General features: G+C 38.0%; 2 protein-coding genes across 2 annotated transcripts in view; both read left to right on the top strand.

Moving 5' to 3' along the window:
- slc16a1b (solute carrier family 16 member 1b) overlaps window positions 1-15,590 on the top strand; it is a 41,722-nt gene extending 26,132 nt beyond the window's left edge. The window contains exons 3-5 of the mRNA XM_081349332.1: window positions 8,450-8,593; window positions 8,709-9,503; window positions 12,721-15,590. Coding sequence (XP_081205458.1) covers window positions 8,450-8,593; window positions 8,709-9,503; window positions 12,721-12,959 — 1,178 coding nt within the window. The 3' untranslated portion in view covers window positions 12,960-15,590. The remainder of the gene's footprint in view (window positions 1-8,449; window positions 8,594-8,708; window positions 9,504-12,720) is intronic.
- Window positions 15,591-18,156: 2,566 nt separating this feature from the next.
- Window positions 18,157-25,844, top strand: zmynd12 (zinc finger, MYND-type containing 12; the record flags this gene model as incomplete). Its single annotated transcript, XM_081348604.1, has 7 exons — window positions 18,157-18,195; window positions 19,172-19,343; window positions 20,992-21,161; window positions 21,368-21,490; window positions 21,574-21,655; window positions 25,009-25,154; window positions 25,731-25,844. 7 exons carry the CDS (start codon window positions 18,157-18,159, stop codon window positions 25,842-25,844), a joined length of 846 nt encoding a protein of 281 aa, XP_081204730.1.
- Window positions 25,845-26,102: the final 258 nt, after the last annotated feature.

Below are 26,102 nucleotides of genomic sequence, written 5' to 3'. Positions count from 1 at the left end.
TTTTGTCCTTTACTTTTATTCAAGGTTTGGACACTTCTCTTATCTTGACTCATGTCAGCACTTATTGAATTTATGTAATATAATATCTCTTTGTGTCATGTATTGAGTCAGTAACTAAAAAGGTATTCTGCATCTGCACACTCTAGTGTTGAATGCGATAATTGCAATTGCTGATATGGCAGGCTTTCCATACATTGAGCTGCAGAGATGGACCACAAAATGATCTGGGTGACTCCAATTATTGAAGGGGTAAAATTGAAGATGGAACTTGACACAGCATCAGTGCTGTCAATATTATCACACATGGATTACAAAGACAAATTCGACAAACTTAAACTAAAATGCACTTGAGTAATGGTCAAGACCTACACAGGTGTGAAAATTGCACCCATGGGAAAATTATGAGTCAGACCAAAATGAGAAACAAAAGGTGTGTTTTAGATCCTTGTGTGCTGAAAAAGGGTGGAGTACCATTATTTGGATGTGAATTGCATTTGGCTCAATTGGCAGTCCATAAAAGACATGCGAGTTACCCCCAAGGTAACATTGTGTTCTGTGCAGGACAAACTAGAGCATGTGCTTGCGCAATCCTCACAAGTTTTCTAAGATGGCATAGGAACATTGAAATGCGTAAAAGCAAGGCTTTCTATTGAGACTGGTTTGCTGCCAAAATTTCACAAGGCACGGCCTGTAACATATTCGGTACGCCCAAAGTGGAGGCTGAGCTAAAACGACTAGAAGACCAAGGAATTCTGTCTAAAGTAAGCTTGACTGACTGGGCTACACCCATAGTTCCAATTGTCAAGAAAAGTGGTGATGCAAGAGTCTCTGGTGACTTTAAGTTTTCCAGTGATGACAACAGCACAACTACAGCGTTTGGCATTGTTCCTTGGTGGTCATGACTATTCAATTGAATTCAAGGGCACAAAGTACCATGGCAATACAGATAGATTGTTGCATCTTCCTCAGGAGAACCTAGATGATGTCAAAGATGACACTGATATGTTTCACATCGCTCAAATGGAACCATTACCTGTCACAAGTGCTCAAATACAAAGGGAGGCAATTCAAGAACCTGTAATGGCCAAAGTGTTTGACCTAACCATGAAAGGATGGCCAGCTAGAGGAGATCCACAACTTCCTGACTACTCAAACCACCGTGCTTAGCTTACTTGCTTAGCACCTTCATTGTACTCGGCCCATAGCCAAGGTTTGAATATGTCCTTGCCATTCTTTGTCATATTTCTTTCTACTCAATCCAAAGGGTACCATGATAAAGGATTCGGCAGCCTTGTGAAAGTATCTTTTCGTTGTCATACGAACGCCTCTTTTAGGGCGTTTCCAAAGGGGGCCAGGAATGGCCATAAAAGTTTGTAATGGTAGGCGATTATTTTGCATACGTAAGACATGTCCAATCCATTTCCAGCGGCGTTGAGCGTCAAACCACCGTGAGCAGCTTTCTGTAACACAAGGATGTGTCATGTGGAGTACATAGTGAGTGTGCAAAGTACTCACTGCCTTACACAAAGGACATTTAGTTGTTGTTCAAATGAAAAGCCTGGCCAGAAGTTATATTTGCTGACCTAGACTAGATCGCCAAATTGAAGATCTAGCTAAAACTGTTCTGGGTGTCACAGATCCAATGACAGATTCAAAAACAGATTAAACGACAGCCACTTTACATGTGTGGGAATTTCCCACCAGTCCCTGACAGCGAGTCCACATCGACTATGCAACACCCTTTCTTGACAATTTGCCTGGTAGTAGCGGATGCAAATTCAAAATGGCCAGAGGTTTTTCCTGTCAAAAATGCTACACCTACACTGACTGATGAACTGCCCCACACATTATTCTCCCTCACTGGCTTACCAGAGCAGTTGGTCAGCGATGATGGTACACAGTTTACCTCAGAAGAATTCCTGTAACGAATGGCCTGGCTGAACACTTTATTCAGTCCCTGAATCCCATGGAAGGAGAGTGCCACTGTGAAAAAAGTTTGCAAACTTTCTTTTGGCCCTTTGTCTTTGTTAGTCTTTGTTAACGCCTAGACTTACGCAAATCTGACTTGTGCCGACGTGCAAACTAAGCAGTGTAGCCAAAATCCAAAATGATACGTACTCAGGACCTTGCAAGTTGGTAAAAATGTGCTTGCTAGAGACTAGACAAATCACACCAAAAGTGGCAACCAGGTAAAATATTGACTAAGACTGGGCCCCTCACTTACAAAGTAAGTTAGTTCCAACATGGTACTAACTTTTGGATGCAACACAGGTTATTTCTTTTCAAATCATCGGAAGTGAGTACATCAAGGCTGGAGGAGAGGAACTGTTGTGAATTGAGTCAATAACTAAAAAGTTATTTCGCATCTGCGCACTGTAGTGTTGAATGAGATCGTTGCAATTGACCGTTCGCAAAGACCCGCCCCCCTTAGTTACTGTCGCTATGTCCGACAAGCTACGCCGTTCTCACGCCCCACCATGTTCTCACGCAGTGAAAAATACATCGCAGAGCAGAGAGGAGACTGACAACACGCTGACAGACCAGGTTACTTTTCGGTTAGTTTGATATTAAACATATTAAACAAAGTCTCGCCTTTCAAATTTGGTCATTTTTTAAAAGAAATTTAAACAATAAATATCGTTTTGTGGCTCTTTAATGTGTCGTGACAGATCGCTGGAGAGCATCAGTTAAAGCTGCTTGTTAACCGATCATCTCTTCCTTCTAGTTAATTTATAGCCTCAAATAAACATGAACAAACATAAGAAGGAATGTTGTTTTGGCCACGGAAAGGCGTCATTACACTCCTTTTTTCAAGTTCAAATCCTCCCATGTTAAAGGACAAATCAAGTGAAAAATTAACCTGGGGTTAATTAACACATGGTTACCGAGTCGATCGTTCCCTGCGATGCGTTTTCATGAAAATCGAATGTATAGAGTTTTATCTTTAAAAACAGATTAGCTCATAACAGTAGTATATTGGGCACAGAGTAAGTAAAAATAAATCGCTAGTTAATACCACTAACAAGGCTCAAAATAGCCTCACACTAACACGGGAGCATAATGAGGGTCCCTACATACAAACCGAAGCATTGAGAACTTTGTAAGTGTACAGACAGTTTAATAAGAAGATACTTTTTAAAGACAGTACATTACGCGTTGACATGCAGGATCCATCTTGGAAAACAGTCTCGACTAATCGAGCCACGAACGCCGTCGATAGGATAGCTGGTCGATAGGAATTACGTAGGTGAAATCTAACGTAGCACGGCGTTCGTGGCTCTATTAGTCGAGACTGTTTTCCAAGATGGATCCTCATGTCAACGCGTAATGTACTGTCTTTATAAAGTATCTTCTTATTAAACTGTCTGTACACTTACAAAGTTCTCAATGCTTCGGTTTGTATGTAAGGACCCTCATGTTACCGTGTTAGTGTGAGGCTATTTTGAGCCTTGTTAGTGGTATTAACTAGCAATTTATTTTTACTTACTCTGTGCCCAATATACTACTGTTATGAGCTAATCTGTTTTTAAAGATAAAACTCTTTACATTCGATTTTCATGAAAATGCATCGCAGGGAACGATCGACTCGGTAACCATGTGTTAATTAACCCCAGGTTCATTTTTCACTTGATTTGTCCTTTAATCTACTAACTCTCCTGACTGCTTTGTCGGACAAAATGGCGGATGGCGAAGTATGATTGGTCAAATCACATGTCAATCAAGCTCCCTGCGAAGGGTCAATTGCGCAGTAAAGACGTGTTCAAGATGAGCTCCGATCTGATTGTCTTTCTTACTGTTGTGTAAGTGTAAAAACATAACACTGTGTGATCTGTGGCTGGTTTCGGCCTTGTAGAGTGTTCGAGTTTTCTGCAGTGTTTGTGAGAATCACACTGCTGTGCTCCTGTAAATTTTAAATTATCTCTGTAAAACTGCAAAAAATTACTTTACAAGTAGCTCTCAGACTGAATATCAAAAAAAAAAAAAAAAAAAAAAAATCCTCTTCTGATTACCGTGTTTCTGAACCAGTTTATATAATCGTGTATGTGTGTATTTGAATCACTGCTGTTTTTGTCCTTTTTTTTTTTTTCCTTTTTTTTGTGGGGTGGAAAGGATGGCCTGTTTGGTGCTACACAAAGCCTGTCAGAATAAATTAATTCAAGGAATGTGACTGGGGAACCGACAAATTGCTTTGAACTCTGATTGGCTGCATGGAACATACTGGAAAGTTCCTCCTCCTGATGATAGATTAGCTTTTATGGCGAACCGGCACATGTAAATTTTGCAGATATTTACAACTAAAAATTTGCAAACATAAAGAATTTATAGTAGTTTTAGTGCTTTTTGTCTTTATTTTTATGTGTACTATAAAGAATTATCTATCAAAATTATTTTTAAATGTACATTACCTTGACATGTTATCATTAGCTTGGGTTGTGTGTACACAAAATTATATGCTATGACTTTTATGGAGTTAGCACTAGATTCTTCTGCACTGTTTCAGACTCTCAATAGCTCTGTGATGGATTCTCAGATTCTCATTCTTTTCTGTGTCTGTTTATTGTTTAAAAGTCTTAGTTACCGTGACCAAACCTCATTTTAAAGTTATCCAACTTTGATTGCTTTAAAGGGTTAGTTCGCCCAAAAAAATGAAAATTCTGTCATGAATTACTCAGCCTCATGTCATTCCAAATCTGTAAGATCTTTGTTCATCTTTGGAACACAGAGATATACAAGATATTTCTGATGAAATCTGAGAGCTTTCTGACCCCTCTTTAGAGCTGGTAAGTCCCGCCCCTTCCGTAAAACCCCGCTGGACCTCAAAGTTGAAAAAACGTCAATGCAAGTGAATGGGAGAAAATAATTATTTTCTGGTCCCGTTTGAATTGTGCCATGAATGTGAACATATGTTGTCTGTGAATTTTTTATATGACTTTTCATGTTACGAGTTTGACAGTATATGGTATGATTCTTCGGCTAGCAGTTGTGGAAAAGACAAAACGAGAAAGACTACATGTCGCCTATGTGACGTCACCCCATAAAGTTGACTTACCCGTGGTTTTCACCAACTTCAACAATTTTGTCCTCTCCCTGAAAGAAGGCGGTGAAGTGCACCAAAGACACAGCCATGTTTAGCGGGATCCGTGAGCTAGTGTCCGTGTGCTAGTGGTGTTGACGTTTCAAACGTGTCGAGAGTTGTAGTCCACAAAGTGCTCTCACACAAAGTCTAACCGTATCAAACTTCTACCCGCTAAATTGTATCATTCTTTACACGAAAAGTTATATAAAAAATTCACAGACAACATATGTTCACATTCATGGCACAATTCAAACGGGACCAGAAAATAATTATTTTCTCCCATTCACTTGCATTGACGGTTTTTCAACTTTGAGGTCCAGCGGGGTTTTGCGGAAGGGGCGGGACTTACCAGCTCTATACACAGCAACGTCATAACTTTCTCATATTTCTCAAACTCGTACTTTAAAGGCTCAGAAAGGTTGTTAAAGGGATACTCCACTTTTTTTGGAAATAGGCTCATTTTACAACTCCCCCAGAGTTAAACAGTTGAGTTTTACCGTTTTTGAATCCATTCCAGCCGATCTCCGGTTCTGGCGGTACCACTTTTAGCATAGCTTAGCATACATCATTGAAGTGGACAAGACCATTAGCATTTCTCTCAAAAAAATGACCAAAGAGTTTCGATATTTTTCCCATTTAAAACTTGACTCTTCTGTAGTTGCATCGTGCACTAAGACCGACGGAATATGGCTAGGAACTATACTCTCATTCCTGCGTAATAATCAAGAAACTTTACTGCCGTACCATGAGTGCAGCAGGCGTAATGATATGACGCAGCGCCTGAAGAAGAGAATACTTTTTGTGCGCAAAAACAAAAATAACGACTTTATTCAACAATTTCTTCTCTTCTTTGTCAGTCTTCGAACCTATTCACGTGAGTGCATATGTGATGCTGACGCAGGAGCCGGCCAATACTGAGCCGGCATTCTGACGTAGAACCTGGAAGTGCTGCACTGTGTTTACAACGTGAACAGCGTCAGAGACTGAAAGGGAAGAGAAGTTGTTAAATAGTCTTCTTTGCTTTTTTTTTTCACGTAGAGGACAGATGCGAAATGTGTGGGGAGAGTAAAAACCGGTGAAAACAGTTTACAGGTTTCATAGAAAGTTGCAGCCAGTGAGCCAAATCTGTCGCAGTAAGAATACTGTCATGTTTGCGAACCAAATAACCAATATTTGAATAACAAATACGAGAGGCAATGAGAAATGCAAAGACGTGAATCAAATTTAAGGGTTTCAGGGATGTTTAAATTACTATAAAAGTTCACATTCACTTTTTCTTGAAAATATTTAGCTGTTAGATCTATTTAAATGCTTCAGTTTGTTTTCATATAATATAATATAATATGAAAACAAATTGAAGCATTTAAACTGATATATGTGACCCTGGATCACAAAACCAGTCATATGTAGCACGGGTATATTTGTGGCAATAGCCAACTAGACATTGTACGGGTCAAAACTATCGATTTTTCTTTTATGCCAAAAATCATTAGGATATTCAGTAAAGATCATGTTCCATGAAGATATTTTGTAAATTTCCAACTGTAAATATATAAAACATTTATTTTTGTGAGTGAATGCAGCACAATCGCAAACATAAATGGACAACTTTAACGCTGATTTTCTCAATGTTTCGATTTTTTTTTTTTTTTTTTTGCATCCTCAGATTCCAGATTTTCAATAGTTGTATCTCGGCCAAATATTGTCCTATCCTAACAAACCATACATCAATGGAAAGCTTATTTATTCAGCTTTCAGATGATGGATAAATCTCAATTTCAAAAAAATTACCCATGTGACTGGTTTTGTGGTCCAGGGTCACATATTATATCACTTCAAATACTTCATACTATATTATATTTATTGTAAAGAATTGAACTGTCCTGCAGAAGATTTTGTAAATAGTTAAAACAGTTAACAGCACTGTAAAAAAAGATTCCCGGGTAACCTACAAGGTAACCTTAATTCAGTGACTTCTTAATTAACTGATTGTTTTCAAAAATATGATTTAATACTAAGTTACACCAAGGCTCAAATACAATAGAAATGGCCCATTCAAGTTAAAAGTTACAACTGCATGTTGAAACCATTGTGTTTCTACGTATGCTGTACAGGTCAGATATAAAGAATGTTTTTGCTCAGGTGGCGAAAAATGTCTGCCCAATAGAGAAGTTTTGCCCAGCAAGAAAAAAAATGAGAGGGAACAGCGGTCAGAAACCTCTTTAATTTCATCAAAATTATCTTAATTTTTGGGTGAACTAGCCCTTTAAGGGTGAAGCTGCTCTAAATGGGGCCTTTCACAAGAAGAACACTGCACTGATGAAGCAGTTTATTTATTCACCAAGAAAAAGAGGAAGAAATAGCCAGGTTCTTTTTGTTTCTGAATGCTCTTTCTTGTACTTGTATTGCTGTCTTCTGTGATGCACAGTACAGCTCAGAAATATTCACTGTATATCTTTGAAACCGCTTATTAAATCTTGCAATTGTGTATTTGTGTGGGAATTCCTAAATCTGTCGAAGAAAGGAAGGTTGTATTAGGCTGCTTGTTTTGTCTGCTTTCCATAATGTTTGAGCCATGTTTACTGAAATGAACAGTAGTCTGTTCCTGTTCTGATCACTTTGGGTCAGCTTCATTCTGCTGATTAAGTTTTTCTCCCTCACACCACCTCAGTTGATCACATGCCATGTAGTGAAGTTTCCTTCCTCTGAATTGTCTCCTGTGTCCTCCTGGAGTCTTGCTTTGAAACAGTCAGTGGTGTGAATGACTGTGATGCCATCTTGTGGTGGAACATTAAAAGGGTACAAAATGTAGCCTAAAACTCTTAAATAAAGTGATTTTTCTTTTTCAACAAATGGTTGGTAATGTTGATTGTCAACCTCAGGGGGTCAAATTACCATTTTTTTATATATACATTCTATTTATTACAATATGTTTAGAATTTTTTGCAACCCTGTTACACAGGGTGATATGTGTTATTATTTTTTTTATTTAGCTATACAGAATACAGTTTGAAATGAAAACTATTTACTTATTTGCTTATTTACCTATTTTCTAAGCATTAGATAAACAAATTAAATGTACAATTTATAAAATATTTTTTTTATAAAATACCAAAGTGGTTTGCAAATTTAGGTTTAGCTCGTTTGTTTGTTTTTACCTTTTTTTTTTTTTTTTTTTTTTTACCCACATATTTTCTGTTAAAATGACTAATCAGATTTACAAAAATGTTACCCAATCTAGTGTCTTATAATTAATTTGTATTTAGCTGTACAAATAATAAATAACCACACAAATCAGTTTAAACTGTAAGTAGACATTATGTCCGATTTTTATTTTATTTTATTTAAAACCAACCTGTTTTTTCTCAACAGGACCAATCAGCAGTATTCTGGTGAATAAATATGGTAGTCGACCCATCATGATTGCTGGAGGGGTTCTGTCAGGCTCAGGATTAGTCGCAGCATCCTTCTGTAACACAGTAGAGGGTCTTTACTTCTGTGTGGGAGTTATAGGCGGTAAGTACATTGAATGACACTGATCATGAAGACAGGGTGAGTGCAATTAAATAAAGTTACAAACTCACTTTCTGAATCATGCGTTCAAGCTTTCTCTCCTCTCCTCTGTTTCTAGGACTGGGTTTGGCTTTTAATCTGAATCCAGCGTTGACCATGATTGGCAAATACTTTTACAAGCGGCGACCAATAGCTAACGGCATCGCGATGGCGGGCAGCCCGGTGTTCTTGTCCACCCTGGCCCCGTTGAACAGCTGGCTGTTTGAATATTTCGGGTGGAGGGGCAGTTTCCTCATCCTGGGAGGAGCTTTGCTAAACTGCTGTGTTGCAGGGTCGCTAATGCGACCCATTGGACCAAAACCACAACCTGCCATTCCAAAAGAGGATGGCGAACCCAAACGGCAAGAGAAAAAAACATGCCTTGAGACCGTCAACAGCTTTCTGGATCTGACCCTGTTTACCCACCGAGGCTTCTTGCTGTACCTGCTCGGAAACGTCATCATGTTTTTCGGCCTCTTCGCACCCCTTGTGTTCCTCAGTAACTACGCGAAGAGTAAAGACATTTCCAAGGATAAGGCTGCGTTCTTGTTGTCCATCCTGGCCTTCACTGACATGATCGCTCGGCCGTCCATGGGCCTGCTGGCCAACACACGCTGGGTCCGTCCACGCATCCAGTACTTCTTCGCAGCATCTGTGCTGTATAATGGCGTCTGCCACTTGATGGCGCCATTCTCCACCGATTACTTGGGTTTTGCCATTTATGCAGTGTTTTTCGGTGTGGCGTTCGGCTGGCTCAGTTCTGTGCTGTTTGAGACTCTCATGGACTTGGTGGGCACTCAGAGATTCTCCAGTGCTGTCGGGTTGGTCACCATCGTGGAGTGTGGACCTGTGCTGCTGGGGCCGCCGTTACTGGGTAAGGCTGGGTATAGACCAAAAACAACAAAATTATAATTCTCTCATCATTTACTCACCCTCTTGTCTTTCCAAATCTGTATGAAGAATGTTGGCTACCAAACAGTTTTGTTTACCACTGACCATTTGATCATCCAAAGGCGGCATCCAAGCAGTTTTGGATTGATAGAGTAAATGATGACAAAATTAGTTTTTGAGTGTAATGTCCCTTTTAAAGACTATTTTCACATGTTTTTTTTTTATTATTATTAAATGTTGATACATATTTAATATATAAAATGCTTGAATATTTTCTCATCATTGAAAGTGATATTGTGAAATATTAATATGACATGACAAAATAGTGACAATTTATGGGATGTTTTTAGTTTTTTCAAAATTATGAATATAAATAAATATATGAAAAAATAATCACATTTAAAAATAATAAATAAATAAAAACAAAAATAAATATTCATTAAATATATTAAAAAGCAATATGAATTAATATTATAAATAAATTAATATGTAAATATTGAATTTAATTGTACATGTTTTCATCAACTAAAATGTAATTACAAAAATGTATGAACATGATATAATAATGATGACTAAAGTTAAAGGAATTTTAATCAAAAATATGAATATCAAATATTAATGTTACAATTAATATGTAAAATGTTTGAATATTTGGTTTATTGTTCTCATCAACTAAATTATTTCAAATAAAACCAATATTAAAACAATATATAAAATTAAATATTAAAAACATTTTAATTAATATAAATTAATGAATGTTAAATTAATATATAAAATGCTTTATTATTTTACATATAATTATTTTAAATGCTTCTAATTTTACATACTCTCATCAACTAAAATGCTATTACTGAGATAAATGAGTGACTTGTTAAAATATTGACTAAATATAAAAGCTGTTTTTATTTCATTTTTTAAACTGTGACTAAAAAAACACTGTTTAAAAATGAACTCTAGGCCCCGATCACACCTGACGCGTTTTTTGCAGTGAGGCGCCTTTTTTCAATTGGTTTCTTATGGCAGTGAGCGTTCTGCGCGCTGTTTATGCGCCTGCTGCGCCTCACGTTTTTGCAGTTGAAAAAACCCAACTCCGAGCGGAAAAAGCTTGCTCGACGTCATCACGTTTTTTCTAGGGATGTCCCGATACCACTTTTTGCAGAACGAGTCCGATACCGATACTTTGATTTTTGGTACTCGCCGATACCGATACCGTAACCGATACCTGAATTTACACTGCATTTGTAATTTTTAAATGTATTAGTTGATAAACCAAAAGAATATACATCATATTAGTTGGCTTAATTTGTTCATCAAATTCAAATGTTCAAATGTTTGTCAAAACCAGTGAAATATCAATTATTTAATCCAATCTTGATACTACAACAAAAACTAGGCTACCATCCTAATTAATGTGAATTTAAAACAAGTAAGCAGTCAGTGACAAAATAAGAACAAACAATCGAATTAGAAATAGGACAAATAAATAAAATAGAACAAAGAAAGGCTACAAATGAAATAAACAGTGTTTGTAGAGTTTTTCGGGTAGATCTAACAGGTACAGAAATTTGAATAAAGTAATCAAATGTGAAAAAAAGCATTTCATTACTGTATAAATTATATATAGATAGATATTTTTGTAAAGTTGAAAAGGTTAGCCTATTTAGTCAAGAGCAGTGAGTAATTTCTTTGTCCTTTGTGTGATTAACATTAAAACACAGAAGCAGGTTTATTAAACTGCTGCCCCTTTAAGACCAAAACGCACGGACCGCATTTGAATATGCTACGTTCATTTGAGATATAACTGACTTTGTTTACTATAGGATACTCGCCAAGACGGGCGTTTTTACCTAATTTTGTGTGAATTCGTCAGTACAAGCGCAAGACAATTTAATTCAGTATTCGCGCGCTGAGATGCTGGTTTGCGGGGCGCGGGCTTTGGATGTTTGCGTTCATGGAACTTCTTGACCTGCACACGTCCTGTAATAATGTAGGGAACCACTCGTTATACTTAAATCAGGTAACATTTCATGTTTTACTTTACTTAAACTATTTAGTTTTCATCCAAATAACGTGCTGAGTGAACGATCAGCAATCAAGAGCATTCAACAGAAGTGCGCTCACTCGCTCTCTCTCTCTCTCTCGCTCTCTCTCTCTCTCTCTCTCTCTCTCTCTCTCTCTCTCTCTCTCTCTCTCTCTCTCTCTCTGGTCAGTTGACGTTAATAAGCTACATGCCTCGTTTTCTTTTCTTTGCCATTGACATCCGACTGAACAAACTTTCCACTGATGTCTGTTTAAAGGGATGTGCTCGACCAGCTCGCGCGTCTGTGCCGTTGTGAACTTAATCCACTGCGCGTTTTTCTCTTATCAGCTCGCGCACCACAGCTATGTTACTATACACACGCACCTTGTACGAACCCTGTGAAATGAGCCCAAACCGTCTACATTATACTTTCCTATGCCTCAGTTCACCTCCACAAAGCACTCGCGGCGGCCAGTTTCGTTTTGCAAAATGTACGTGGTATCGGTGCGTGGTATCGGCGAATTTTTATGAGTACGAGTATATGAGGACAGTATCGGCCCGATCCCCGATGCCAGTATCGGTATCGGGCCATCCCTAGTTTTTTCCCACTGTCCAATCGAATGAAGTGAAAGGCGGGCCTTCCGATTTAGTGATGAAAGCAACAGTTGCTTGAACGCCCGGAGAGTGCGATGATGGAGGATAAACTTGTGGTGCTCTCACGGGTTACCAGGAGCTTAACAACTTCACGAACCGTAACTACCACAATGTTAACAGAAAGTAAATAAAGTTAATAAAAGGCTGATTTGACATGTACTTGACTGACAGGACAGCTGTTTCAGTGGTTGCCTAGCAACACGAAAAACGCAGCGCACTGCTTGTTCTGTGTGATGGGGCAGTGCAGCTGTGCACCTTGCGTTTTCGAACCTGAAAAACGTGTTTGGTGTGATCTAGGTCTAAGTGAGCTAAGTGATCTATTTGTAAGTTCCACAAGCCCTTTGGCACTTTCAGAATGTCCAGTCCTGACCAGTTTGTCTTGGCTCAAACAAAGACCAAAGATTGAGTCGGGACTTGACGTGCTTCAGCTTTAACTACACTAATCAATGAACGTCATTGCATGTCCTGTTCCAGTTACTGTGTAACAGAGATTGCTGAAAATATTTTCCCATTTCTTTCCTTGCAGGAAGACTCAATGATATCTACCATGATTATAGATACACATATCAGGCTTGTGGAGCCGTCCTGGTGGTCGCCAGCGTATTCCTGTTCGTGGGAATGGGAATCAACTACCGGCTATTGGACAAAGAGAAGAGGGAGGAGGAGAGAAGAGCTAGGCAGGAAGAGAAAGATGAAGAAACAAATGTAGACAATGCCCTGAACGAGAAGGCAAAGGAGGCGGATGGAGACGAATGTTATGCATGAGCGGACGTTGCCAAACGGAAAAGGACACTAAAAACTGCGCACACATGCCAACAATCCATGTCTTCCCATTCTGACCGTCCAAAATGATAAACACAGAAATGTTCCCTCTAAAGCATTACTTAATGATTCAGCCAAATTTTGAAAAGCACAAAAAGTATTTTTTATGCAATCCCACACACACCTCACATGTTACTTTCATTCTCCCAACATTCATATGGGAGACTCTCTGTACCTTAATGACCCAATTCACCTTTTTCTGGTATATTACAAGCATTACGAAAGCATTACGAGAGCATTCCTAGTTTGAGACTCCAGAATTACACAGTTCATCTGCCTTTAAATGAAACTTGCAAAATGCACATTTCAAAATAGAGCAGATTTTCATAAGAGAATTGCCACGTGTGTCATTTTAAGGTGACGTGCGCACAGAATTTGTCGGATCAAGACATGGGAGAAGGATATCTATCATAGGAATAGTTTTTTGGACTAAAGGTCATTATATGTAGGTTACACCTTTTTTTTTTTTTTTTTAAAGTTGAGTGTGAACTTTTTATGTATCTGTATTGTAGTTTTCTCTGTTCTGATTGGCTGGGTTGAAAATAGTGCCAGGCAATGCTAGACTGCCACATGAAGGCAAAACGCAGCCGGAAAAAGTTTTTGGATTGATTCAATGTCAACTTTCATGCTCCGTTTTCTCTGAATCTGAACATAGTTTAGGAAAACCCATCTGTCGTAGGACAGATCGTAGACTCATATAATTTATGAAGTTAAAATATGAAGTTACTGTGTTTTGCCTTTTAGAGTGGCGGAAGAATTCACGGTTAGTTTCCAAGTGCAGTTTAATATGCGTTTTTGACAGATTGTTTCCTGATCTGGTGATCTCATGATCTCACATTGCTCCTCATCTATTCATGCACTGTACTGTAACCATGGAAATTAACATGGTTACTGTTTTTAGGAACTGCAGCAAACACTAAATTGCGAAGGTCTTGTTTTTGTCTGAGGCAATTCTCACTTCACATGAGCAGTCTGTTGGTGCTTTAGCTTCTATGTTTCCCTTTTTAATTTAGTGAAGATGATAATTGTTTCACTAGGATACATTCAAATAGGGGATCGTTATTAAAGTGTGTGTTGATTTGCCATTTTGACCATGTTGTTTTTAGATGTCTAGAAACGTTTAATTACGGTTGCCAACAGATCCTGTGCCTTTGATTGAGTGCCTTTCTGTCTACATACAGGTACATACAATACTAATTTCTGAAACCTCTTTTTACAGAGCTGTTTGAGATTATCAATAGGATGTGCATTGATTTTAATTTCATAGTCTGAAATGAATTTTTGTTTTGTGCCATATTAAGGGAGAGTAGAGTCCTTTATTTCAACCTGAGCCAGCATTAAACAAGGTACTGAATTTGTCGACTAAAGATAGACTTCATTTCAAGTTCTGCTAGTGCAAAACAAAGGTGCTTGTACTTTTTACGCGTGCAAATGTTTCCGAAGCCATTTTATTCCTTCTGCTTTTTTAGAGTACATTTGCTGATGATGTGGAAAACAACACGACTCTCAGGTCTGCAAAAAGAAAAAGTTACACAATCTCAAACATAAGTGGCAGTTTTGGCACCCTGGAGTGCTGCATTGAGTCACTCTCAGGTAAAAACATACATTGAAAACGCGAGGAAACACCTCCACCTGCTGGCCGCTTCGTTACGACACGGCGGCCTAACAGCAGGTCAATCAAAAATGCGGGTTCACTGCCGTTTCTGTGTAGTATTTTTGAGAAACATTTGTGTCCAAACACAAGTCAGTCATTATTTTCTAGTAACGTTTAGTCAGAGCAGATGGCAGTTTTTGTATAGTGCACTTTAATTACAGTTAGATTTAAGGTGAAACTCATACTGTTGAATTATGCTCATGCGGCATTCACAGTGTAAGGCGATTTATTTCGCTTTTTTCCTGAGTAGAAATGGATCGGTCTGGGTCCTGTGGGATGTGTGCTCCAGTTCTCTGGTAATCTCGGAGCTCAGCTGAATAATAGCAGCTGCTAGACAAAAAGCAGAAAGAGGTTCAGTTGAGTGTTAATGACTCAATTTCAGTATCTCCGAAAAGTTCATCGCTGCTCCGACTGCACTTCGGATCACAGGAAGAGCTGTCTAAACTCCACTCGACTGTGTGTGTGTGCAGGTGGATTTCTTATTAGTTTTGGTAATTGTGCGAAGGACAAAAGGCTACTGCTGTAGCCTACAGAAAATGGACCACGTACCCTGAGAATTTTCCATCATCTTATTCCCACTTTTTCTTGTTGGCCAATTGAACAGAAGTAACACTAACCAGAGTGCTTTTTAAACGTCTCCTGTCAGAAAGACGATTGACTGAGGTCAAGAGAGGCTGAGGTAGGAAGTATTTGATTTTGACTGTATTTGTGTGTGTTTTTGCACAGAGATTCCATACAAACTCATGGTTTCATGATTAATTTAGGAGAGGGGGTAGAGTCTGGCCCCTGGAAGGTTTTCAGCGCAGAGGAAAAATAATTGTATTTTTAGGTAGGCTGTTTTAAACACGATCACTTGTGAAATTTTGTATGTTTGGATGTTTTGTTGTGGATGAGCAAATCAATAAACTTTTTAAAAAATGTTAATGTGTTATTACTGAGTTTAATATATAAATTCTGATATAACTGTCATGTTGTTGTTGTTGTTGTTGCATACGCCCTGGGACTGGGAGACTGATGAGATGTGCATAATGGTAGTTAGGTTGTGAGTATAGGGTAAGTTGTGACACATTAAACTAGGTTTTCTACTAGTTTTTAAAAGGGCATGAAACAAAACTGCAATGCAAAATGTGAAAAATTGTGCACAAAAATATATGAAACCATTATAGCTAATAGATTATAGGCCTACATTTAAACCATGCACTTGCATTGTCTTTCAATGATATTTATAGGCTACTACTATTTGTATTGTTGCATTGGATTCATTTTTGCTTGTATTATTTCCATTTGTGAGTCCCTTCTGATAAAAAGCTGGAGGACATAAATAAATATTCAACAACAAAATCGCTGCTTTACATTTAATATAAAGCTTGTAGTAGGCCTATGCTATATAAAAAAATGTCTTTCGAAACGAGTAGGGGTGTAACCCCGGGCATCCTGGCCAAATTTGCCCAGTGGTCTCTCTGTCCATCATGGCCTCCCTCCTAATCATCCCCATATATATATATATATATATATATACACACACTAATTGGCTTCATCACTCTGTCTCCTCTCCACCAGTAAGTTGGTATGTGGTGGACGTTCTGGCGCAATATGGCTGCCGTCGCATCATCCATGGATGCTGCACATTTGTGGAGGTTGAGGAGATTCCCCCTTCCATATGTAAAGCACTTTGAGTGCCGAGAAAATCGCTATATAAAATGTAATGAATTATTATTATAATTATTATTATTTATTATAAAACATGTTATATATAAAACATGTGACAACTATCCCTAGTCTAGAGGAGGAAAAATATACACTACAGTTAGATTAATCATTTAACTTCAAGTTTTATCAAGGAGACATAAGTTCACCACCAGATGGCGATAAACTGTAGATCACGTTTTACCTGTATTTCGAGACAAAAAGGTTATGCAAAAGAAGCGTTTTGTTTCATTAAGAAAGTACGTAATATATCTTTGGAAACACAATATCAATGATATTGTTATACACTATAAATAGTGTATAAAATATCTAAAACAAAAATCGCTGGGCCAGTTAAATCCTCGTCGGTTAAGTTGAGGTCGTCTCCATGGGAACCAATTTGTAAAACACAAGTTATTCAGACACAAAGCAAGAAATATTGCGTGAGCTGATTTGTAATTGGAAAACTGTTGAAACAACGGTTTGTGGCAAGAACGGAGAATTAAAGCTTGTTTTTGTTTTGTTTTATATTTAAGCACATTTTGCAGGCTGAGAGTTTTAGTAGAGATTTGTACATTTGGGATGTCGTTCACTATAAACCCTCTAGCAAATCCCAAAGGAGTGAAAAAGCTATGCGAACTTTGCCAGAAACCTGCTCAACTGAAGTGCACACAATGCCTGGTCACATTTTACTGGTGAGTCTGGAGCCTTCGGGTTATTCAATGATGTGTTTTTGTCTTTATAATACAACGCCTTATACTGGTAAAGAATACGCCACGGTGTAATTGCGCGTACAGACAGCAGGTGGCATTATAGGCACACATGTTACGCACGCATTCTTCTTGGCCGTGTTACTGCAGAAATGGAAAGGTTGAACGAGTTCAAACAGCTGGAGGAGAAATTATGTGCAGAGGGAAGAGAATAGCCAGCCATGCGTGCTTAAAACCAACCAGGAAAAAAAAGAAAGAAATATGACTGGAAAAATATATGTGTTTAGTGTGCATCCGTGGAGTTTCACTTGCCGTTTTAAAGACACCACGAACCACGACCTCGGTCTCACAGTGTCAACATGCAAATGTTAATCTAATCTATATTATAATTCGGTCACGTTTTTTTCTTTCTCCAGAAACAGAATGTTTTCGTATGGGCAGCACTTAAAGCGATAGTTAAAAATGTATTAGGGGCGATTCCTCCGAGGAGGCAAGAGGGGCAGTGTCCTCCTCAAAAAACGAGATGAGAGATTAATATAATAAAGTAAAATAATATAAAAACGCAAATATTGTGACGTAACGGTGCATTTTACTTTCGCTTTTTAATTAACGCCAATTGACCCTTCGCATGAAGTTTGATTGACAGGCGATCTGACCAATCATAAACCGCCATCCGCCGAATCCGATATATTTTTCCGACAAAGCAGTCAGGAGAGTTAACGTTAGTAGATTAACGTTGGAGGATTTTAACTTGAAAAACGGTGTGTATTGACGCCTTTCCGCGGTTAAAACAACATGCCTTCTTATGTTCATTTAATTTTTTTTGATGCTATAAATTAACTAGAAGGAAGAGATAATCTGCTCATGAGCAGCTTTAACTGAGACGAGTCTACAGCAATCTTGTCAGACACATGAAAGACCCACAAAATGGTATTTATTGTTTACATTTTTTTTTTTTAATTTACAAAATTTGAAAGTTGAGGAACTTGAGAACTTTGTTTCATATTAAAAGTAACGAGGTCTGTCCTGTCTGTCAGCGCGTTGTCAGTGTCCTCTCTGCTCCGCGCTGTATTTTTCACTGCACGAGAACATGGTGGGGCGTGAGAGCGGCGTGACGGACATAGCGACAGTAACGAAAGGGGGCGGGTCTTGGCGAACGGTCAATTCTGTTTATTATTATTGTTGATGAAAAACACAACAAAACAATACAATGACAAAATCGCTTAAATAGGCGTTTTTCCATTTCGATTTGAAAACAAATCTTCCGCCATCCTCTTTTCAATCAAGAGTGAGGCGAAATGAGGTGAAATCTGACCCCTGCTATATATATATATATATATATATATATATATATATATATATATATATATATATATATATATATATATATATATATATATATATATATATAAACCAGTCTGATATAAACTACAGAATGTTTCTGTTGGGGTTACGTTAAACTCTCTGTATCTAAAAACAATAAAAGTCTCTTGAATGTTCTCATTTAGCTAGCTGTAATGTGTGTGTGTGTGTGTGTGTGTGTGTGTGTGTGTGTGTGTGTGTGTGTGTGTGTGTGTGTCCTGGTAAAGCCTACATTATGGGGACAAAATGTCCCCACAAAGATGGCAATATCTGAAATCCTTGTCCTTGTGGGGACTTTTTTTTGGGGTCCACATGAGAAAAAACAGCTTATAAATCATACTAAGTGATGTTTTTTGAAAATGTAAAAATGCAGAAAGTTTTCTGTGAGGGATAGGTTTAGGGGTAGGGTTAGTGTAAGGGGATACAGTTTGTACAATATAAAAATCATTATGTCTATGGAAAGTCCCCATGAAATATGGAAACCAAACGTGTGTGTGTGTGTGTAGTGACCCTGACCACCAGCTGACCGACTGGATCAGTATTCATGAAAAAGTGTGTCCGTTGCTGGTATCTATTCACGCACCTGCACCATTCGGCACAATGCAGTCCGACCAAGACCACCACCACAAAGAAAGAGTGAAAAAACAGGTTCAAATGCACTCCAGCACATAAAATTGAGCAAATCAGTTTGTTAACAGGGCAGATGTCTGATAAGTGTGTGTTTTGTATGTTTTCGACACTAGGAGTATCTAATAGAGATTGCTCAGTTAGAGGCGCAGAGGTGGGTGTCCAAGAAGAGGTTCCAGGATGTGTTGCCAGCCGCTCTCCTTTTCCTGCGCTGGGCCATGCAGGTGTACGGGACCTGTTCTGTTGAACTGGTACCAGCTTATCTACTGCTTGCGCAGGCTAATATAGGTGAGATATGCTCAAAACTAACAAAAGACATGTATTAAACCTGCAAAAACCAACCCATGGCTTAACTAATTTGAATTCTCTCTAAGGTCCATTAGATAACAAACTTCACAGTTTGCTTAACTTTCTGAACTTCTCTGGAGGCTAACAGCCAGTAACTTTCACTTCTGTTGAGAACGGAAACAAGAGTTTGCTAAAAAAACGAGGCTGACATCGAGCCCTATTTACTTCCTGTGGGACGGTCTATTGGTGGACTCAAGGGTGGTGCTTGGACGTGAACTGAACGGAGAGACGTTTGTTATGTAATTCAGGATGTGGCAGACTAGTCATGCAGATGTGTACTGTCTGAGTGAAAACCTCTTTCACTGAAAGCTCTTTGACATAAGCATATGAAAGATTCATCTTTATGTGACCGGAGATTTGATAGTTGGCATGGGATGATTCTCTGAAATCAATTTGCATATTGTGAATATGAATTGGGGCCTTGATCCATTAAATATTGGGACACTGATGACTCAGTTTGCTGTGTCAAGAAATTCTGAAAATAGAAGTAAGAAATTCTGCATCAAAATGCATCTGACATTTATAAACAACATCAAAGTGCATCTACTTTATAGCTGTTACAAAAAAAACGTATGTACATTTTTTGTTTTATTCAGCCAGGCAATAAACAAGGTACAAAATACTTAACAATATACTTGCATTTCTACTCATATATTTAATTATTATTATTTTCTACAAAATACTTTTATCCAGAAAGGGGGCATGAAATTCCAATGACTTACATTGTTATAAAAGATTCCTATTTTCTAACAAATGCTTTGAACTTTGTATTCATGACAAAAATGTATAACGGTTTCCACAAAAATATTAAGCAGCACACCTGTTTTCAACATTGATAATAATAAAACATGTTTATCGACCACCAAATCATCATATTAGAATGATTTCTGAAGGATCATGTGACATTGAAGACTGGAGTAATGATGCTTTGCCATCACAGGTATAAATTACATTTTTAAATATATTTAAATAGGAAAACAGTTATTTTAATATTAGTATGCATACATTAACAAATAAATGAATAAATACATTTATTTTTCAAATCAATCTTATAAAACCCCTTAATTCCTGTATAATTCTTTTTGCAGGATTGTTTTCTTTCCATGCACATTAGAAATAAAAGTAATAGTAATAAAGCTTTGTCTTCATTTACACTTGCACTCATCTTCTCACAAATCGAGAGACAGATGACATGACGACAATTCAAGTAAGTGAATATAGTAAGCAGCTGATGCTTCTCACTCACTTTGCCAATGTTGACAGTGAGGCATCCCTAGGAATAGCCAACTCCTCGGGCATGGGCAGTGCACTGTTGAACTTGGGAGCGGATTGAGACACACCCTTGATCATTAGGCTTCTGTCTATACAGATAGACACTTTATTTGCTGAGAATCCACACAGTGGACTTTTTGACAACTGAGGAAACCAGGCATAAATCTTTAAAACACTAGATGTCTATTCCAATAGAAACATCAAAGATGGTTGTATTGAGTAGACACAGACAGGCCCTCTAATAGCCAGGCTCACTCCAACTCAAGAGGCATCAAGGACACTTTGGTCATAGTGTATGTTGTTTGTGTGTGTTTAGGTTTAGGTTCTCTCTCCCAGGCTCATGAGTATCTGTCTAAGGCTGAGTGGACAGTGATGAAAACACCAGGCTGCAGTCACACTGTCCTTCATCAGCTACACAGAACCCTGGGCCGCCTGCACGCTGCCATGGGAAAATACACATCTGCACTCACTCACTTTGCCAATGATGTAAGTCCTAATATGCGTGGAACACTGTGATTGGATTGCATGTTCATAATAATGTACCAGTGGTATACTGGCATTAGATATTATTGTTTAATTTTAACTAAAAATGTCCAGTTATTTATGTCAGTTATTTGTTTATCTCAAAGTTCATTTTGAGGTACTGACTAACTACATTAATTTTTTAATTTATATTTTTTTCCTTTGTGCAGGTGTACTATGCCAGTGAGATGTTTGGTTTGGACAGTACTGTGACGTCTGGAGGATATTTCCTGATGGCTGATGTGTTTCTGAAGCAAAACAAGCCTGACGTTGCCCTCTCGCTCTACGCCAAGGTAGACACACACCCACCTCCAGTGCACATTGAGTCATCTGTGTCTGTGAAACGTCTCTCATCGCATTGCGTGCATGTGTACAGGTGGCGAGTTCATGGCACTCTCACCTGTGTAAGCTGATGGATGATATCAGTCGGAGTGGCACTCAACCAGAAGAATGTTTTGGTAAGTGGCATAAAGACAGTAAACCTACACAAAGACATATCCGCAAACAGTCTCATCTCTGTGGACAGTAACGGTTTCATTGTTTATCAAATATCAAATGTATTTATATTATGAAGGGCCAATTAGGAATAAATTTTATAAATATGTGACCCTGGATCACAAAACCAGTCTTATGTTGCACGGGTATATTTGTGGCAATAGCCAACAAAACATTGTATGGGTCAAAATTATCGATTTTTCTTTTATGCCAAAAATCATTAGGATATTAATTAAAGATCATGTTCCATGAAGATATTTTGTAAATTTTCCACCTTAAATATATAAAACATTTATTTTTGTGAATGGATGCAGCACTATCGCCAATAGAAATGGACAACTTTAAAGGCGATTTTCTCAATGTTTCGATTTTTCTGTACCCTCAGATTCCAGATTTTCAAATAGTTGTATCTCGGCCATATATTGTCCGATCCTGACAAACCATACATCAATGGAAAGATTATGTATTCAGCTTTCAGATGATGTATAAATCTCAATTTAAAAAAAATTACACATAAGACTGGTTTTGTGGTCCAGGGTCACATATATGAATTGTGAATATGTAAATGTAAATCCGAATATTTATTTAGAAGCCATATAATTGTAAATCTGAATATATAGTTATAACTGTAAGTCCTGAAATAATCCTGAATATATAAATGCATATATTGTCTTAGGGCCAAGATTTTAGCTCAGGATTGTGGTATTGAACATAATTTTACTCATTCCCACAAGTTCAATGCTTATAATGTGCTAAATTCCTGCAAACACATATTAGCATGCAGGTTGAATGAGTAAACTAAACTAAAGTCAAGCAGATCTTTATTCCATGCCAAGGCATGGACTCTACAAGACCCTGAAAGTGTCCTGAAGTATTTGGCACCAAGACTTTAGCAGCAGATTCTTCAAGTCCTGTAGGTTGCGAGGTGGAGCCACCATGGATCAAACTTGTTGGTCCAGCATATCCCATAGATGCTCAATTGGATTGGATCTGGCCATCAAACAAAAAAAAAAAAGGACTCATCGCACCAGGCGACCTTCTTTCACTGCTCCAGGGTCCAGTTCTGATGCTCGTGCCCAGTGTAGGCACTTTCAACAGTGGTCAGGGGTCATCATAGGCATTCTGATTGGTCTGCGGCTACGTATCCCCATATGCATCAGAGAGCAATGCACTGTGTTATGACACATTCCTCCCATAACCATCATTAAACATTTGTTTGACTTGTGCCACAGTAGACTTTCTGTTGGCTTGGACCGGATAGGATAGCCTTCGTTGCCCTCATGCATTGATGAGCCTTGGGTGCCCAACAGCCTGGTTTGTGGTAGTCCCTCCTCGGACCACTGTTGGTAAACTCTCACCGCCGCTGACACAAGCAACACAAGCCTTGGTGTTTCAGAGATAATTTACCGAGTCAATCAGAAGTCAATCAGTTCTTAATTCCTGCCCATTTCACCTGCATCCTGCATATATATACATACATATAAAAATAAATGAAATAATTTTGTAAATTTTATTTAATGTAGTTCATAAATTTGACATAAATATGATCTCTCACGAAATGTCACATCTGTATGGTGCGGATTTAATTATTTATAAGCTTTTACGACAGCCTGTACCATCATGATTGTGTGTGTATTGTATGTAGTTTGTATGAGGTCATCTATATATTTAGAGTCATGTCATGAGGTTGTGTCCTAGAGCAAAAGCTACTTTATTCTACTGATGACTAAGATCAAATATGACAGAGCCGCTAGTACGTGCCGCACTCCTGCCCTAGTTCTCTCTCTAAGCCTATTAACCTCAGCTGTGTTTTGGCTAAGTCTTCCAGTGACGTGGCTGGCTTAGCTCTGTGTCCATACTGGCTGGTCACTGGTCAGTACACTTGATCCTTCCTGCTCTCTGGCCTCTTAACGACTGACCTGAGGTCAGTAGACTGGCGCCGGTTCCGCCCTCTGGCCAGCCACATCACATTATAACTTCTGACCTGATGACTCTATAGCAGGAAACAGCTCAGCCGGCCTTGCTCTGCATGTCACATTGGATGTGACTGCACTGAGCAACAACAACAAGCATGACCTGATATCAATCAGGGACACAGACTAGCCAGTTTTATTTTTGATTGTCTCTATAGGGCAGACAGTCTGATCATGTCAGTGGAGCCTTACATCACCGTTCAGTCAAGACACTCGTAAATGCAATAGGTATCATCATAATTACTCTTATTTAATTTATAAATGAATACATTTACTAGCAAATCAATGTATTTTTAATGTATAAAAATGCTATTGTTCATTGTGCATTTATGTTTGTTCGGAATACACACAACTTGAAATGTTTAACTAAACCAATGATATAAGTGAATACTTGTCAATTATACATACACATACATTTTTGTTAAAAAAAGAATGTTTTTGAAAGTCTTACCTAGCTGCTTTTATTTTTGCAACAATACAGTACAACAGTAATACAATGGAATATCATAACAATTTAAAAATACATTTTCTAGTTTAATTTATTCCTGTGATCAAAACTGAATTTTCAGAATCATTACTCCAGTCTTCAGTGTCACAAGATCCTTCAGAAATCATTCTAATATGCTGATTTGGGGCTCCAGAAACACTTTGAAAACACTTATGTTGCTTAATATTTTTGTTGAAAACATTTTTTAATTATTCGATGATTAGAGTTCAAAAGAACATTATTTTTTTTTAGCTAGAAATCTTTTTTAATGTTATGTCTTTACTGTCATTTTTTAGCAATTGCATGCAATCTTGTTGAATAAAGTTATTAATTTGAATACATTCATTAAAAAAAAACTTACTGACCCCGAAGCTTTAGAACATTTTCATGCAATATTTAATTGAAATACACTAAAAATGTTTGGAAACAAATTATTCATAGACTACTCCTATTCTAGACTAGGATTTTTGAGCTGGCTCAAGGGAGAGCTAGTATTTCTCTTAATGGACCGAGTGATCATGGTTATCAGCCGATTCAGACAATCTCGAAGTAGGAAAATATCGGCTGATTCATCAGCCTGGCAAACAACGTCAAATGGAAACAACTCTGTGTAAGGTGTTATGCTTCAAACACTAAATGGAGAATCATATTGCTGAATATCTCATAGATTTGAGATTATGCAACAGAATTCATCGTACAATTTCACAGGCATTTCCCTGGGTTACTCACCTCGCAAGATCGAACAGTGGTGAAGCTTTTATTTAATACAGACACTTGAAACAGTTTTCTCAGATACTACACTGACCTGTGACCTTTGTATCTGACATTGAGATTCCTCTTTTGTGTGTCTATATAGATGAGGCCCAGGGTGTAGAGGCTGATCAGATGTTGAGATGTCTCTCAGAGTTTGAGGAACAGAGTGTGAAACCTCGCCCTGACCAGTCAGTCTTGTTGGCTCATTCTCTAGCTATGCTGTGGTTGCTATGCAACAACTACACCAAGGTAAACAATGAAGATTGACTAATGAAATAATCTATAAAGAAACTTCATATGATACATTCATGCTCCAGAATTCAACACTAACCTCCTCACCACTGCCCTGCATAACCAAAACCTCACCCAAACATCTAAATTAAATTGAAAGTGCTAAGATGAAACGTTTGAATCTAGATCGGGATGCATGGGTGTATATAAAGTCATTCTGCGCTTTAAACACGTTTAAGTTCTTGAATTCAGTGCAGATTAACACTAATAACACTAATGACTAAAGCCATGACCCTGCTATTCTGGTTGTAATGGGATTCTCCTTCAGGCTTTCTTCTACTTCCCCTACATTTTAAATCCTTAATTACTAACTAGTTTAACATCCCAGCTCTCATATCCAACTACACACCAAATTGTTAGCATCCCATTCATTAACATTCATCAAACTATGCTAAACTCTCTCAAATAAACAGCTACACTTGTCGTACTACCAGATTAAATTGGAAACATTGGTCTGTTTATTATAAGTTTGGAAATCAGATTTCCTTTTTTGTTTTTGGTACTCCTTTTATGTTTTTGTGTTTGTGTATATAGGCTCTGGAGTATGGGAAGAAGGCTGAGGTGTTGATCCAGGGGTTAAGTGAACAAAACAGACTGAGAGAGTCAATCCAAAATCTCATACAACATGCTGAAAAACACTTGGAATGAGATTGCCCGCTAAACCTATACACCACAGACCTCCAAAAAAACAATGAATCAAAAGAGACCACAATTTACAGCACAATCAACAGTCAAACAGTGACTTTACACTGTACGGTGGCATCCTGCTTAACCTCATATTCATTCGTTAATCTATCATCAATGGATATTGGGAGATAATGATGTACAATTTAGGTGCAGTCACTTTAGTGAAATTTCACTGGCAAAAAGGGTCCATTGTCAATGGTGTACGAAGCACAGCTCACA

The sequence above is a fragment of the Scardinius erythrophthalmus genome (genome assembly GCF_964197995.2).
Source record: "Scardinius erythrophthalmus genome assembly, chromosome: 20".
Classification (NCBI taxonomy): Eukaryota; Metazoa; Chordata; class Actinopteri; order Cypriniformes; family Leuciscidae; genus Scardinius; species Scardinius erythrophthalmus.
The sequence above is the reverse complement of the archived record's forward strand: the minus strand, read 5'-3'. Positions and strand labels throughout refer to the sequence as shown.